Source organism: Sminthopsis crassicaudata, chromosome 6 (assembly GCF_048593235.1).
Source record: "Sminthopsis crassicaudata isolate SCR6 chromosome 6, ASM4859323v1, whole genome shotgun sequence".
Taxonomy (NCBI): Eukaryota; Metazoa; Chordata; class Mammalia; order Dasyuromorphia; family Dasyuridae; genus Sminthopsis; species Sminthopsis crassicaudata.
Window position 1 is genome coordinate 77,469,869 of NC_133622.1, and position 18,201 is coordinate 77,488,069.

At 32.8% G+C, this 18,201-nt stretch overlaps 1 protein-coding gene across 5 annotated transcripts in view; it reads right to left on the reverse strand.

The window, feature by feature from the left end:
• Positions 1-860: 860 nt before the first annotated feature.
• Positions 861-18,201, reverse strand: part of IQCM (IQ motif containing M) — a 491,365-nt gene continuing 474,024 nt past the window's right edge. For all 5 annotated transcript variants that reach the window (XM_074276433.1, XM_074276430.1, XM_074276434.1 and 2 more), the window contains one exon: positions 861-1,200. In XM_074276433.1, the coding sequence (XP_074132534.1) occupies positions 1,088-1,200 (113 nt within the window). In that variant the 3' untranslated portion in view covers positions 861-1,087. The remainder of the gene's footprint in view (positions 1,201-18,201) is intronic.

The window sequence follows — 18,201 nt, forward strand, 5'->3', positions numbered from 1 at the left end:
TAGTTGAAATTTTATTATCTCCATTTGACAGACTGATAAACTAAGGATCTCAAAATTGAAGTGACTCATCCAGTATTGTATAATTAAAAAATGGCAAAGCTGAAATGAATCACAAAAAGTATTTATATGGAAAATGAATGATTACGATCATTACTTCTAAGATTAATACTAATGGTTTGTCCTGGGTTTTTGTTGTTTTTGCTATTTTTTTTTTTTTTTTGCCAGTAACAGAGCATTGCTTACTCATATTGAACTTGTAGTTATTTTAAAAAGTTAACCCTTTTCAAGATGAACTGCTGTCTGTCTGCATCTATACATTCTCTACTTTTGTTATTGATTTTTTGAAGTTATATTTGTTCAGTCATGTCTTACTCTTTATGAGCCCATGAACCATATTGTCTATGTGATTTTCTTGGCAAAGATACTGGAATGTTCTATTATTTCTTTCTCCGGTGGATAAGACAGAGATTAAGTACATCAGGCTCACATAGCTAATTATTATCAAAAGCCACAGTTGAACTCAGTTCTTCCAAACTCCAGCCCCAGCATTCCATCTACTGTGCCATCTAGTTACCTCAAAAACTCTGTATGTAAGCTTCCACCCATATCACTATGAATTAATCTTGTTAAATTTGACCTATCATTTAAAACTATTAGGATGTAGCTGAACCTGAGTTCTCTTATTCATTCAATTATTCATCCTACTTAACTGTGTATGCCTTCAAATTTAAATATTTGGAGTTCTAGAGGAAGCTCATACTTCAGATAAGAATTGAAAATGACTTCCAAGATCTTTCCTAATTCAAAGATAGTATGATGCTGACTTATGGCAAAACAAAATCAGCTATCCAACAAGAGACTTTTTTGTTTTTAAAATTGTTACTTGCATTCAGGTTTATTGGTATGATAAAGCAGGTACATACATTTTATGGGAAACTACTAGATTGCTAACTTGTCATATCTTTCTATGTTCTTTTCCTATTTTAGCCACCAGATTTGTCCATAGTATGATCAGGATTTTTTTCTTCTCCACAAAAAGTTGATCCATCTCAATGAATTCAAAGAAAATAGGTACTCTTTCGCCTGATTATTCATTTGTTGGTTTGAAACGTATTTTCATTCTTCTCTCTCTCATGGACCTGGCTACTAACTTTCCAACAATCCGAATGTCAGCTTTCTTGATTACTGGGTGTCCAGAAACTTAAAAAAAGAAAAAAAAACACATTAATTTTTTTTATTAGAAATGAAGAATTCTGTCCAATGATATAAATACAGAAATGTTATCTATTCTGAGTATCTAACAGAAATTGGTAACCATTAGCAAATAGTTTACAGATTAGTTCAATGATGGGGACCAGCATCCCTCCTCCTCTCCTTAAGTGCACAGGCAAGAAGAGTTGGCACAGAAGCAAGTAGTCCTGCTTCCTCAGGCTTTATACTCATTCTTTCAGATCAGCAAGAAGTAAGGTCTTTGTTCCAATATAAGCTCTTTGAAGACAAATACTAGCTTAGATGTGAGCCAACCAAAATATGAAAATAGAAGGAATGTCAAATACCATGTTCCAAATTCTCAAGAGTTTCAATAAGTTAAATTCATTTACATGTTAAAGGGGTCAATTATTAAGGTGATTTCAAGGATGCCTTGTATTTCAGAAACTAAGCAAAATGCAGTCAATTCATATTAGTTTGTTGCTTATGAAGTCATGAATAGTTTAACAAATTTGTAAAAATATTTTTAAAATATAAAAAGAAAAAATTTTAAAACATTCATATAGATTGACCCAGCAATACCATTGCTGAGTTGATGACACAAGGAAGTCATTGACAGCAATAAAAGAATTTTACAAGAAAATATTCATAGTGATTTTGTTGTTCAGTTGTTCCAGTCAGGTATGATTCTTTGTGACCCTATTTGGGATTTCTTGGTAAAGATACTAGAGCAATAATTTCCTTCTCGGATGCATTTTACAAATGAGGAAACTGAGGCAAACAAGGTTAAATGACTTGCTTAGGATCACACAGCTACTAAGTGTCTGAGGTTATGATGGAATAAAAATAATACAGAGAAATATTGGAAGGCTTATATGAAGTGATGCAGAGAGAAAAAAGAAAAGTCAAAACAATAATACACATAATTACTAAAATTATATATATATAGATAGATAGATGAAGGTAACTCTAAATAATCACAAAATTCAATATTAGACATTGAAAACACAAATAACAAGTATAAATGTACCTATAGTTTAACATAATATGGAAGAACAAAGTATTACTATCCTTTACAATCAACCCATTATGTTAGATTAATCCATGGCAATCCATTAGTTTTACTTTTTGGGATGGTATGGTCCACAAAATATATTTAAGCTGATTCAAATAAAAATTATTTGGAATTTGTGAAATGATCTATCTTGTCCCTTTATTGATTTGGAATCAATAATAAATTATTTACAATTAGTTCTCAGCAAATCTGTTTCTTGTGAGAGCATGTAAAATAATTAGTGTCCCGTTTTTTGTTTGGGTTGATATGTGGATGGGGGAGGTGTGGGTGGATCTGAATGTGGGGGGGGTGTATGTTTGCCTATAGAGAATTTTTAGATTGGTGCCTATTATGGAAGGGGAAATTGCTAAAACTGATATTGAAAGAAGAAAGCAAAAGGATTAATAATCAAAACTCTAGAAATGAACAAATTTCAATGAACCAAGTGCAAATGTTTGAGTCAGGCTCTTTGGAATTGCTCATTAGATATTTGCCAAATCAACGCAGATTCAAGAGCCAGCCTCCTCCTCCCTATAACAGGCTGATATCTCATTCTGTTATTATTGAGTATATACCATCAGAGGCATTAAGACCACCAAAGAGTTCTATGAATGGATTTATAGATATTCATGAATTTGATTAGAGAGATAGACTGACAGACAGATGGATAGATTACAAACTATTGCAATATGAACAATTTCCTTTGTATTCCTAAATATTTTATTTTCTGATTTTAAAGAATTATTGCCAGAATTAAATTACAGTAGACTTCCAAAAAGACTCTATGATACACACACAAATATTAAGAACCCCTGGACTAGATGATTCCTAAAATCTCTCTTGGATCGAAAGCCCTTGATTTTGATATACTAAATGTAAGATGTTTTTTCTCTTCTATTTTTAATTGGAAGCAAATTAATTTGTACTTTCTTTTATTTAGTTACATAATAGAAGATAAACTATTACTTTAACATTATTTTGAATTTTCTCATATAATAAAATAGAAACCCATAGGCTGTTATTTAAATGTCAATCTGATTCTGGCCAACTTTTCTTTTTTTTTTTTAATTTATTAATTTTATAATTATAAATTTTTGACAGTACATATGCATGGGTAATTTTTTTATAACATTATCCCTTGTATTCACTTTTCCAAATTTTCCCCTCCCTCCCTCTACTCCCTCCCCTAGATGACAGGCAATCCCATACATTTTACATGTGTTACAGTATAATCTAGATACAATATATGTGTGTAAATCCAAATTTCTTGTTGCACGATAAGAATTGGATTCTGAAGGTATTAAGTAGCCTGGGTAGAAAGACAATAGTGCAAACATTTTACATTCACTTCCCAGTGTTCCTTCTCTGGATGTAGCTGTTTCTGTCCATTGTTGATCAACTGGAACTGAATTGGTTCTTCTCTATGTTGAAGATACTCTGGCCAACTTTTCCAGACTTTCTTTGAGTTATTCTTCTTCATTCACTCTATATCTTACTAGAAAAGACTCCTGGCTCTTACCAAACCATAGCTTGTTCCCTCTCAACCACGCAGAATTCCTAACCCACCCTTTTTACCCTTCCAAGAGTCTTTTCCCTCCTTGTTAATAGTTTGGCTAAAAGTTATTAAATGCAATTTGCAGAGCCTGCATCCCTCCAATTATGACAGGAAACATATTAAAATTAATTGGGAAACATTTAACAAAATAATTAAACATACAATAAGATATAATGTTAATATGTGATTTTATAAGCCAATTTGTTATCCACAGGGCTTAGCTGTCCCCATTTCTACTGAGCATGATCCCACTGGTTTAACTCCTCTTTCAAGGCTCAGTACTTATTCCATGAAGCTTTCCCTCATTCCTCCAACTGAATAGAGTGTTCCTTCAAATTTTCCTGGAGTTCTTTGAATCGCCATTTCCCCCCTCTTTTATTTTATTTAATACCATGGTTGTAATTTATTTCTCTGAGTAGGCAGAAAACTCCTTGAGGGCAAGAATTATGTATTTGTTCATTTTCATAACCCCAACTCTCACTAAAGCACTTAATACATAGTGAATATTTAACAAATGTTTGTTGAAATGAATTAACAGGGCCCATCATTTCCCTGCTGTGATAAAGTGATACTTTACTTCTAGTTAATGTATCATATAATTTTTATTTAATTTCAATATGTGAAAAAATAGGAATTTATGAAAAATAATAAAAATATTTCACATGAAGCTAGAAATATATTACATATAACTTGCTATTCTTTTAAACATATAATGTAGTTATCACACAAATTTCTATTTTTTTTCCTTTCTCTTCCTTTCTACCTTAGAAATGGCTGCCATTAGAAACAAATATATGTAAAATTATTCTATGCATCTTCTATTTGCCAGTTCTTTTTTTGAATGCAAATAGTATCTTTTTTCATGTCCTTTTAAAAATAAATCCTTATTGATTTAGAGCTAGGATCATAATTTTGAGCTGAAATAATTTTATAGATCCTCTAACCTTCCCCCTTCCTCTTCAAAGTTGTGACTTTTTCAAGGTTGCTCAATACTCAAGTGAGAATAAATGTTACTTTACTTGTTACTTTGGCCAGAGACAAAAAGAATAATAATTACATTCATGTGTATGAATTCATCTGGTTAGTGATCTAGTGTAGAAACTCTCTCTGTCTATAGAGCTCTGAAACCAGATTAAACCTTAGATTGTTGAAGAGCTGCCAAAGAGGTGCTAATATGTTCAAATACAAGACGTGCAAATAAAGATCTCCCAATTCCAAGGCCAGTCATATCCAAGTTAGCCATATTAGCCTAACTTTTTTAAATTTTGTATTGAAATTTCTTGTTTTCAAAACATATGCAAGGTTAATTTTTTCAACATTGATCCTTGTGTTCCAATTTTCCTTTCTTTCCCCCCACACTCCCTCCCCTAGATGGCATGTAATCCAATATATGGTAAAATATATATATATACATATATTTTAAATTCAAAATAGGAATACATATGTATACAATTATCTTGCTGCACATGAAAAATCAGATAAAAGTGAGAAATAAAATAAAATTAAAACAAACCACAACAAAAAGATTAAAATGTTATATTGTAATTCACCCTCAGTCCCCTTTCTCTGGAAATAGATGACTCTCATCATCATAAGATTATTGGAACATGATCAGGCTAAGTTTCAACAATAATATTAACTAAAATTTACATTTGTACAAGAAACAAGCTTTAAATTGTTATTTGGAATCCATTATCTCATTGAATCATCACAACCAACTTGTAAGATAGATGGATTTGAAATAGGTTTTAAAAATGGAATGGGCAGAATTAAATAAGTCACAAGCAGCAATAGGATGAAGCTCCAGTTTGATCAACAATGAACACAAAGGCAAAAAGGAAAGAGCACAGAACATATTCAGAGGGCAGAGTAAGGCAGAATGGAATGTCAAAGTAAATGAACATTCGTTGAACTAAATCAAATTGAATTGAACAGAATGGAACTGGACTGAAATGGAGGTGGAACAATTTTGAGAACTCTTAAACATAACTATGGATGTAATTGAATAGAGAAGGAAGTCCTTGGAATTGAAGTTATCAATGACTAAGGGTAGAGTAGAGGGAAAAATGAGATAAGTAACTAAAGTCACCAAAATAATTGAATGGCATGAAGGTGGTAGGTGAGAGCAAAAGAGAAGAACATAAAAGGTGGTACAAATAAATTGCTAGGATGCTGGAAAAGAAAAGAGATGGGTTGTTGCAGAGAAACAGTATGGAAGACAGGTGAACATCAAAGTTTATGTTAAGTTATGTGCATTTAGGGAGCTTGGTAAATAAAGTACTTCAGCTTGGAAGGTTCCAAAGGGAAGTTCGACTTTTTTAGGAAAAAAGGAAGTGTCACGGTTTGTTTAAGCAAGGAAGTAGAAAAAATTGGTATAGAATTTTTCTCAATCCCACTTTCATCCCCTTCAGTAATCAAACATTGATTATATTGGTTATTATTGGTTATAATTCTTCTCATGGCTCATTATGGAGTTGAAGCTAGTTATCAGCAGCTATGGCAGTAGAGTTATTATTAAACATTTAGCAGCACACTGATATGAAGGTAGCAGGAATGCAATAGAAAACTCAGAGAATGAAGATATCAGAAGACTTGAAAGTCTAGTGACTTTAGGATTGTGGTGGTGCTAGTGATAATAACCAACATTAATATATTGTTTTAAAGTTTTCAAAGTGTTTTACATCTATTTTCTCATTTAGGTCTCATAACACTCCAACCAATATCTAAAAACCTTGAATATCCACTCATATGTATGTCATTGTAGCTAAGCACAGGAAATCTCAAGATTATCTGAGGCTGACCGCAAAGATAACATCCATATTTATAAGAAGTGAAGTAACTTGGTTCATAAATATTTAAATAAGTTCAGTAAAAATTACAAATCTGCATGTAGTTAGGACTACCAAAAAAATATGAAATGAAATTGTAGCAAGTATCACCAAATTTTTAGGAGCAGAGTTAGGGCCCATAAAGGGGACAATATCAAAGTTGAAAAGAAAGATGGGAGAGAGATTATTCCTAGTAATAAATGCACATAGTATTCCTAGTAATAAATGCACATAAAATGATAGCTATATTATTGTGAGGCTGATTGATTAGTTGTTGTCCTTCATTCTCAAAAAGGACCAAAATGACATCCCTAATTTTTTTCCCTGAGGCTGGGGTTAAATGACTTGCCCAGGGTCACACAGCTAGGAAGTGCTAAGTGTCTGAGACAAGATTTGAACTCGGCTCCTCCTGAATTCAGGGCTGGTGCTTTACCCACTGTGACACCTAGCTGCCCTGGACATCCCTATGTTAAAATACAATGTGTCTGACTGGCTGTTCAGATCAATATGACCTTGGATTTTCTGCCACAAGTCAGACACAAATAGTCCCTATGAACATTTGGAACAGCTTCTCTAACTGTGGATCTCATGTTTGTTCTGAAATAATTCAATTCTGCTTTGCTCACAGAGTACAGCACCTTCTCAATTGAGGGCAAATTGGTGTAATACTGGCATTATCCCTATTTTACAGAAGTGAAAAAAATCAAACTCAGAATATAAGCAACTTTTTATCAAGAAATAATCTGTCTATAATACATAGCCAGGAAATCTTCATTTAGGTATGGAGAGAAAGGATATATTGCACTGTCTTCTGAGAAACAAAATAATTTTACCCCTATAGAGTAGGTATAGGAAGGAAGGGATATTTATAGCAGCTTCAATAAAAGAATCAAAAGGAGATGGGCATAGTTTGGCCAGTTTCAAGGTCTTAAAATACACAGAGAAAAATAAAAGTGCTGAGCTTTCAACTTGAAGTACTTCTTAGATGTTCTAGGAAAGCTAATGAAGTATGAAGCTAGCAAGTATTGTTTCAGGAAGAAATAGGTGAAGATAAGAAGCTGGATTCCAGATAAAGATCACAATAGCAGTTCACATTTCCCAATGCTTTAAACTTTATAAAGCATTTTGTCCAGAATTCTGTGGAGAAATAAATAATCCAAATATTTTTATTTACATATTATAGATAAGAAAATTAATATTCAGAGAGATTGTTTCAAAGTCACATGGCTAGTCACATGAGACTCAAATACAGATCTTCTGACACCCAGTTATACTACCTCCTATGGCAGAAAAATAGCAAGAATGGCCTGAAATGGACAAGACATTCTCTGAGGTTCAGAGAGAAGAAAAAAGGAGGAGAGAGAAAAAAAAGAGAAATTGAAAAATTAAGAGTAGGGAAAAGGAGCTTTATTATTTATATATGTATTATATGTTATCTTAATGAAAATAATATTCATATTCTAAATATATAGTAAATGGCAAAAGAATGAGTTAATGGATGAATGAATGAATGAATGAATGAAAAGCAATTATAACTAAGAAATGGGAGTTTGGGCAAGTGACAGGGTGACACTGTGAGAAGAAGACATGAGATAACACAAAAATTAAATTGAAAAGAGAAGAAAGAGATGACTCCAAAAAGGGAGGGGTCATAAGGTGGCCTTTTAAATAATTGAAGTCTTCAGCTCTGACGCCCTTTTGTCTAAAAAGAGAAGAGATTGATGGAAGGACCTATGATGATGAATGAGTTGATAGATAGAGAACTTCAATACAAGAACTCCACCAATTTTGAATTCATCTTTATCTAGCCTCATAATTTATAAATTCAAAGATTGCTAGGGTCTACATGTCTTAGATGCTTTGGTAAAAATGAGGGGGAAAGCTTCTAGTTCCTTGATCTCTTCATAATAAATGAGGTTTTTTCTGACAATTTTTAAGTCATCTGGTTCAGTATAACATTCTAGATAGAACTTCTCTCACTTAGTAAGTATACAATGATTTTATATTATATTTATATATATACATATGAATGCATACATACAGATATGTACACACATATTTATGTCTAATGAAACTATATCTCTGGGAGTGTGTAGAGGGAAGAAAAACAAAGAACAAAAACAGTTGCATGATAACTTCATTATATATTTAAAGGACCAGCAAGTTTTACATAATAGACTTGTAGTTTCATATACAAACATCTTTTTCTTTTTGTAATTCTACTGTGTCGTGAAATGTTTATACTATTTCATAAATTAAAAGTGAAATATTTTAAAAAGAAATCTAAGGATAATTTGATGGCATAGTGGATAGAGTACCAACCCTGAAGTTAGGAGGACCTGAGTTCAAATCCAGCCTCAGACACTTAACACTTGCTAGCTGTATAAAATTGGACAAGTAACTTAATCCCAATTCCCTTTCCCTTCTCCCCTCTCCCCTCTCCCTTCTCCCCTTTAAAAATAATTTTTAAAATGTACTATTTTTACCTCTTAAGATCAGAACCAAATGAACTATGGTCCATAACAATAATGGGATAGTCACAGCATCCATAATTTCCATTCCCTTTGTCTAACAGATCAGTGTGTGTGCTATCAATAAACCTTGCATCTACAATAAAAAATCTCTAGGGTGACTCATAGATTCAGATTTAAAAGAAGTTTAAAAGCTATCTAGTCAAACTCTCTCATTTTACATATGAGGAACCAAAGCCCAGAGAATTTAAGTGACACATGATAAAGTGCAGAACATGTAACTGGTCTTCAACTCCTCTTTTGAATTCCCTGACATCTCAAACTTGTCTAATGCAAACCTTGGTTAAATTAAAGTAGCTAAGTGAAATTCCAATAGCAAAAGAGTTCTAATGATCAGTGATATTGCCTATAAAACAATGAGAAAAGAGAAACTAAACACTCTGCAATATTATATGGTATGTGGTGTAGTAACCAGGGATGGACTTTGAGATAATTCTTTTGTATATGAACGAAATGGTTTTGATGTTTGTTCTACTGTAAACAGGGGGAAAAAAACATTCAAACGGAAAGCAAAGTGACAAGGGAATAAAATTGTTGCTTAACAAACCTAAGATGATAAAACAAACCCATAGAAACCATCAGCATTTCTATGTATTTCAGACAAAACCCATCAGCAAGAGAGAGAAAGAGGAATTCCAGTAAAAATTACTGTGGACAAAATAAAATACTTGGGGGTCTACTTGCAAAGACAAACCCAAGAACTATATGAACACAATTATAAAACACTTCTCACACAATTAAAGTCAGATGTAAACTATTGGAAAAATATCAATTGCTCATGGTTAGACAAAGTTAATATAATACAAATTACAATTTTACCTAAATTGATCTATTTTTTCAGTGCCATATCAATCAAACTACCAAAAACTTATTTTATAGAATAGAAAAAAATAACAAAATTCATCTGGAAGAACAAAAGGTCAAGAATATCAAGGGAATTAATAGAAAACAAATATAAAGAATGAAGGCTTAGCAGTACCAGATTTAAAACTATATTATAAAGTAGCAATCATGAAAATCATTTAATACTAGCTAAGAAATAGAGTGGTGGATCAGTGGAATAGATTAAATACATATGATACAATAATCAAGACCTACAGTAATCTAGTAGTTGATAAACTCCCAAACTCCAACTTCTGAAAATAAGAACTCACTATTTGACAAAAACTGCTGGGAAAACTGGAAAATAACCTGTCAGAAACTTGGCATAGACTTACATCTCACACCCTATTTCAAAACAAGGTCAAAATGGGTGCCTGATTTGGGCATAAAGAATGATACTATAAACAAATTAGGAGAGCAAGGGATAATTTGCTTATCAGATCTTTGGAGAAGGGAGGAATTTATGACCAAAGATTAACTAAAAAACATTATGAAAGGAAAATGGACAACTTTGATGGCATTAAATTAAAAAGTTTTTGCACAAACAAAACCAACAGAAAGATCAAAAAAGAAGTACAAAGCTGGGGAAAATCTTTATAGTCAGGATTTCTGATAAGAGTCTTGTTTCTAAAATATATAAAGAACTATGTCAAATTTATAAGAATACAAGTCATTCCCAATTGATAAATGATCAAAGCATATAAACAGACAATTTTCAGATGACAAAATTAAAGCCATTTATAGTTATATGAAAAAATGCTCTAAATAGTTATTAATTAGAGAAATACAAATCAAAACAATTTTGAGGAACTACCTCATACCTCTCAGACTGGTTAAGGTGATAGGAAAAAAAAATGATGATAAATGTTGAAAGGATGTGGGAAAACCGGGATACTAATGCCTTGTTGGTGAAGTTGTGAATATTATTGTTCTGTAACAAATGACCAGCAGGATGATTTCAGAAAGGCCTGGAGAGACTTATATGAACTGATGCTGAGTGAAATGAGCAGGACCAGGAGATCACTATATACTTCAACAACAATACTGTATGATGACCAATTCTGATGGACGTGGCCATCTTTAACAATGAGATGAACCAAATCAGTTCCAATAGAGCAGTAATGAACTGAACCAGCTACACCCAGTGAAAGAACTCTGGGAGATGACTATGGATCACTACATAGAATTTCCAATCCCTCTATTTTTGTCCCCCTGCATGTCTGATTTCCTTCACAGGCTAATTGTACACTGTTTCAAAGTCTGATTCTTTTTGTACAGCAAAATAACTGTTTGGATACATACATATATATATATATATATATATATATATATATATAAAGAAAGAAAGAGAGAGAGAGAGAGTATTTAACTTATCTTTAACATATCTATCATGCATTGGTCAATCTACCATCTAGGAGAAGGGGTGGGGGGAAGGGGTTGGGGGAAAAGAGGGGTTTCTTTCAAAACAAAAGGTTTTGCAATAGTCAATGCTGAAAAATTACCTATGCATATATCTTGTAAATAAAAAACTATAATTTAAAAAAGCTTACATTTAAAAAATCAAATAAAAGTTTACCTTAGATACTTTTAAAAAATCTTATACAAAAGAATGGAAGACAGTTAGGAGTGGGATTATCATAGTAGCAAAGGGTACAATCTCTTTAGAGAAAGATTAGCAAGAAACTCAACTACATAAAATCATCCTAAGGACATTTAAGGATGAAAATGGAAAGAATATCATCAGAAAAAAGTATCCAAGACATAAAAATAATTTAAGATATTTTCCCCAATAAGGATACATTTGGATCCTAACATCACAGTATACTTATACTAATTGAGGAAACAGAAATGGAAATAACAGCTAATAATCGCTGCCATTTATATAGCATTTCAAAGTTTGGGAAATGCTTAAATATATTATCTCATCTGATCCTACCATGGGGAAGGGGCTATTATTATCTCTATTTTACATATGAATTTAAATTGGAACCGTGGAACTGAAACTGAGAAAAGATTAGTGAGTTGTGTTAGTGTCACAATTAGTTAGTCACACAACTAGTAAGCGAGGCAAAATTTCAGCTCAGATCATCCTGATTCTTAGTCCAATATTTTTTTCACTGTGTAACCTAACTGCCACTAAATAGAACAAAGACAAGAAAATAAGCCAGATTAAACCAAATGTAAAACCAAGAAGGTAAAATAACTGTGAGGGCTTTGAGGGAACAATATGCAAGATATCTAATAGAGGCATAAGCATGAAAAAATTTCAGGCCTTATTAATACTAATACTTATTAATGCAAAATTAATACTAAAAATATTGATAACATCAATAACCTATATGACTACAGTTCCAATTAAACAAAATCTTTGTAAGTCATCTATCTACAAAAGAATAGTTAATGAGAATATTGGTATGGAACAATATTCCACAATATTCAATGAACCACATTGATATCAATTCATACTTTTCATAAGATGCAAACACTAAGTCTATGTCCTGATTATTCCAAATAATGAAGTCTATGAAGTGGTCTAATTATTTGAAATGGCATTATTTAAAGTTTTAATTATATATAAAATATGTTAATTGTTCTAACCCAGTACAAATATATCATGAACATTTGAATAATGTGACCACTTTATAGGATTCATTAGTCACACTAATCAGGATCCAGATGTACAGGATCACATAATGTTTGTTGTTGAGGAATCTTCTATATCCCACGGGCACTAGTCAAATTTCTTGGTCAAAAATGTGTTTGTTTTGCAGGAAGAAAAAGAGAGGAAAATGTGTAGGGCTAATACAGAATCAATTCCAGGTGAAATAGGTAAATCCTTCTGAAATAAACATTGTGCCATCCAATTCTTATATTTTCATATGGGAATAATTTAGATACTTTAAGAATCTATATCTTTGTTAACATGTTTGACCATAGAATTAGTATATAAGCTTTGGATAAGTCATTTAGTCTAGACTAGGTCGTCCCTTGCAGTTTTATAATTCAATGAAAGTAACTATTTCCAATATGAGAAAAACTTTGAGGAGCTATCCACATCTGAAAAACCTGCAGAGATCCATGGAGGTTTGGGGTAGAGAAGAGAAACTGAGGAGAAGAGTTAGCTTCAAAAATAAAGGAATAAAGGAACAAGAGGTCACAGTCTTTGAAAAAATATGCAACTTGTACTAATTTAAACTTAATTGAATATCCTGTTCCTTTGAATTCTTGCCTTATCTTATATTGCTTTTGCTAATTTGAAAAAATAAAACTGCTTTCCAAACCAAAAAGAAAAGGAAAAAAATTAGATTGTGTAAAACTGAAAAAAAATTATCTGAGTCTTTTATCTAATGGAAGATTATTATACTCATTTTCATTCACTTTGAGTTCTTGGCACTCTAAAATCTTTTCTGAAATAGTCAAAGAAATATCTATAAATATTCTGGATTCTGTAACAGTGCCTCAATTTCAAATACTTAACATAATCATTTCCATTTCATGTGATCTGGCTAAACTGTCCCCTTCCCCCCTCTGTCTCATTGTCCACTCTCCCCATCATCCATACACAGAGGGGACAGGTATTTAGAACTACTGTTAGGAATACAAGCACAACACTCTCTGCCTTCAACAACCAAATTCTACAAATTTCTTTGGCCATAAATAACTGGGTTGCTCATATTTGTTACATTTAAAAGGTGTCTTTGCCCAGCAGGATAAAGATTAGTTCTATTCTTTAGATGATACCAAACCCTTGAGTTTTGTCTATATTCTGGAAAGGGGGTAGGATTGTCTAGACCTACAAAATGGGCTGTTTTCCCTTTCACATCGAGCAGAGAGATGAAAATGGAATGATTAAAAGAGCTGATGGCAATGGATATTCTTACTATTTGTCAACAAATTCCATCAGATTAGACTGAAGCAGTGCACATCTATATTTCTGGAGATTTTGAATTGTACTTATTTTCCATTGTATCATTCCTAGTCAATATGATCCTATGTTGGCAGTGGATGGAAGAAATATCAGTATCTTTCTTTGCAATGTTTACTTTGGGCATCTATTCATTCTCCTCACCCATTATCCTTCACATCTTTTCTCATTCTTTTTCATTAAGCCAGCTTAACAAGAGAGGGTCCTGAGGCATATTATTCTTCTTTGCTCCATTTAAATATTTGTGGTACTTTTCAGGATCAAGAGCATCTAAATCAAAGGACTCTCTTGCTCTTTGAATTAATTTAAAGCTTATCCAAAGAAATATGTCCCTAATTTAAAATGGTTTTCTTTTCTGTTTCATATATTAGACTTATTTGAAGAATGTTCCTAATATTATGGGTATTTCTGAAATCAACTGCCCATACATTCTTACCTACATATGAAGGTAATACCACCCTATTACCAGTTGTTGTTCAGACATTTTTAGTTGTGTATAATTCTGCATGATTCCAATTGAGGTTTTCCTGATAAAGATATAAAAGTAATTCATCATGTCCTTCTCCAGCTCATTTTACAAACAACTCGAAAGTGTCTGAAACCATATGGATCTTCCTGGCACTAGAGTTTGTATTCTATCCACTGTATCACTTGACTGCTCCTCTGCTTCTCCAACTTATTAGGACTTTACTAAGGCATTTACTATAACCGAATGCTACTTGGTCTTGGCAAAAAGTAGAGCTCTGAGATCCCCTATTGCAGATATTCTGAAGATTTAAAAGTTGGTGTTTCTCTGTGCCATCCTTTGACCCAGCAGTGCCATTTGAATCCAGGAATTCTGACTTCAAAGCCAATAACCATTGTATGCATTGCATTGCCAGCAAGTTTCATTTTTTCAGGGAGGGAAATGTGATTTTTTTCAATTGCATCATCTTTTTAAAGGAATGTTCAATTCATTAAATAATTAGAATCAGAGAGCTATAGAGCTAAATCTTTACTGGACCTTAGAGGACATCTCTTTCAATCCTTATATTTTGCAATTGGACAAACTGAGGCTGAATGAAGTTAAAAGGCTTGCCTAAAGTTACACAGACAGTAAGTGCTAGGAGCCATAATTCAAACCCAGATCTTCACATTCCAAACTCAAGAAGCAAGGAAACATGTACTTGGGTTGGAGATGCCTTGTTGAAGATTTCTGGGAGGATGTGAGCAAGAGTAAAATGTCATGAGAAGGTCTGGATGGGTTGAAATCTGCATTGTTAAGAAAAAATATACACATTGAGGAAATCAGGGATCCATCAAAATTTTGTGGTTTACTTTTATTCGTTTGTTTTTTTTTTTTTTTTTTAATTTGAAGACATCTTAACACTTATTGGTTGAAAAGGCTCCCTGATCTTTCTATCAAAGTAATTTCTTAAATTTGTGCCATGGACCTTTTTGCCACTCTGGTGAAGCCATAACAATTGCTCTCAATAAATGTCTTCAAATGCACAAAAATAGGTAGAATTATACAGGAAATTAATTATATGGGAAAGATGACCTTTTTTTACAAAAAGGTCACAGACCCCAAATGAATAACTCTTTGCTGAATAGCAGTAGGATATGTTATCCCCACAACAACTTGCAACAAATGTATGCAACTGTAAATTAAAATAAGTATAATGGACATTTACTGATGAATGGCTGGCAAGGAGAAGAAGAACAGCAGGAGCATTAACAACATTTGGGAAAAACTGACAACCGTTTGGTGCTTTGTACCTGACCAAAAATACTTTCAGCTGGTATTTGTGCTACTGCCTCTCTGGGCGCCTACAGGCCATCTGATGGTCTGCTTTAATTTCCCCCTCCCTTTAAGAGTGATAAAAGTCAGGTCTGCTATTCCAATTTGCCACAAATCCCTGTTACTCTGAACAAACTTAGAAACTCTTCCAAACAATCAGTCAATCAACACACCTACTTTAAAGTTACTGCTATTTGCCAGACATCGTGCTAAACACTGAAGATGAAAACAAGAAGAATGGAACAATTCTCAATTTCAAGGAGATTCAATATTTTTAAGGTATGCCAAAGACAGACATGGTTCATACCAAGGGAAACTGACCACAGCCACCCCTTTTCTTAGGATCAAAAGAAGAGAGGACAAAATGAATCAGTTTTGAAGGCCATTTGGAAACATCTCAAGAACAGAGCTTTTTAGTAACGTACCCAAATTTTTAGTTGAATTGAAAATTTTACTCTTTAGAGAGACTTAGCAATTGTTATTTCTGTTCATAATTCTTTCAGAGGGAAAATGTCTTTATTCTCTTTTCTAGCAAACTAACTTTTTTATTTCATCTGATCCATGCTCTATCCAGAATAGAATTCCTTTTTTCTTTTTCTTCTGGGAAAGAAAAATAAAGACTATGGCATTTTTTCAATGACATCATCATAAATGACAGCACATAGATTTAGAATTGTAAATCTTTAATCAAGTCCAATTACTCCATTTCACAGATGAGGAAACTGAGGCACAGAATAATAAAACAATATTCTCAAGAATACATAAGCTGCATTGGTAAAGGTTGTAATTCAACTCCTCTGATTCCAGATCCAGAATGCTTTCCATTTCATGCCAATTATTATGGCATAGTGAGCTGACTTTAAATCCTGATCTCTGCTATATGTGACCCTGGACAAGTCATTTAACTTCTCAGTTAGGCAACTCTCTAAGATGATAAATTTTTTGAGATGATATTGATTTACGTTTGGAGAGAAAGTTTCCCTAAACTATATTTAAAAATCCAGCTCCTATCCATAGTCTATGATTCCCAAACCACAACGTTTTCTATTACACCATGCTGATCATCATTTATTATGGTGATCACACATATCTCTGTGTAGAGGTAGGAGGTAGATCATTAGACATGTTAAACTTAAAAAAAGCTTTATTCAGTCACCATATTGTAATCTTTTCCATGTGAATTACTCACTCTTTCTAGTTTTACTCCTTTACCTATGTCAAGGAATATAGTAGCTTTTAATAGCTAACTATCTCATCATTATTTCCATCCCATAGCTATCCTTTCCATGAAAATCAAACAAATATTCAATAATTCAATTCAGCAATGTATTATTGAAAACATAGCAGGCTCAAGTGTGAAACTCAAAATTGATACACCATTTTTTTCCTTGTATATGATTTTAAATTATACAGTAAAAATCACATCTAATCACTAAAATCAATACTTATGGATTAGAGTTAGATGTAATTGTATAGACCTTGGTATTAAAAATTTATATGAGTTTAATTTTCTCATTTCTCTGGGCAACAGCCAGAACTCAATCTGTCTTACCCCAGAAGAGTGGAAGGGAAAAGGAAAGATAAACTTGGCTCTTTCGCGAGAAGTTCTATTTGATCATAAGCACACTGTGGAGGGAATCATTGACATGGGACTTTTGAATATGCGATTTTCCAAAGATTTAGGCTAACTGTGTTTTCTCCTTACCATGGACTTTGAAAATCCTCTTTATAAGCAAGTCAGCATGATTATACCAAATGTAAGGCCATTCTATACCTTTACCAACTCTATCAAAAGCTTCTCCGTCTTTTCTGAGTTATCCTATAATGCTGAAGAGTCCTGGATCTCTTTTTATTTGGCAACTGCTAGCTTTGCTAATTAATTGATTGTGCTTGGAATTTTTGCCTCAGATCTCTCATTTGTAGATTTTATTTGTTACACAAGCAAAACAGAATCACAGAATTAATGCTGAAAGCAATTTTACAGATCACCTATTCTAACCCCTCTGTTTTCAAACTGAGCAAATTGAGGACCAAATAAAGATACACACATATGGCATAGAAGTTGCAGAACCATATTTCACACTCTGTGCTTCTTCCTTTAAGCACAAGGTAAAGTGTACCTTAACTCAGACATAGTGATATCATTTTGGTTCTCTTCAAGCACAAAGGATGACAACTAACTGACCAATCTGTCTTCTGAACCTTCACTCCACCTCCCTGCTATGTTTCTGGGATGCTTCATTTTTTCTTTGCCCTATTGGTTAGGGTCTAAACATAAAGATCAATTTTTGCTTTCCTGACCAAATTTTTAAGAAGGATTGGGACATTTTAATATTTATGAATAACTATCATTTCTATTAGATTTCAGGTCATTCTCACCAGCTTCCTACCATTTTTTAATTCACCCTTAGGGTTTACTATAATAGTAGCAAAAATA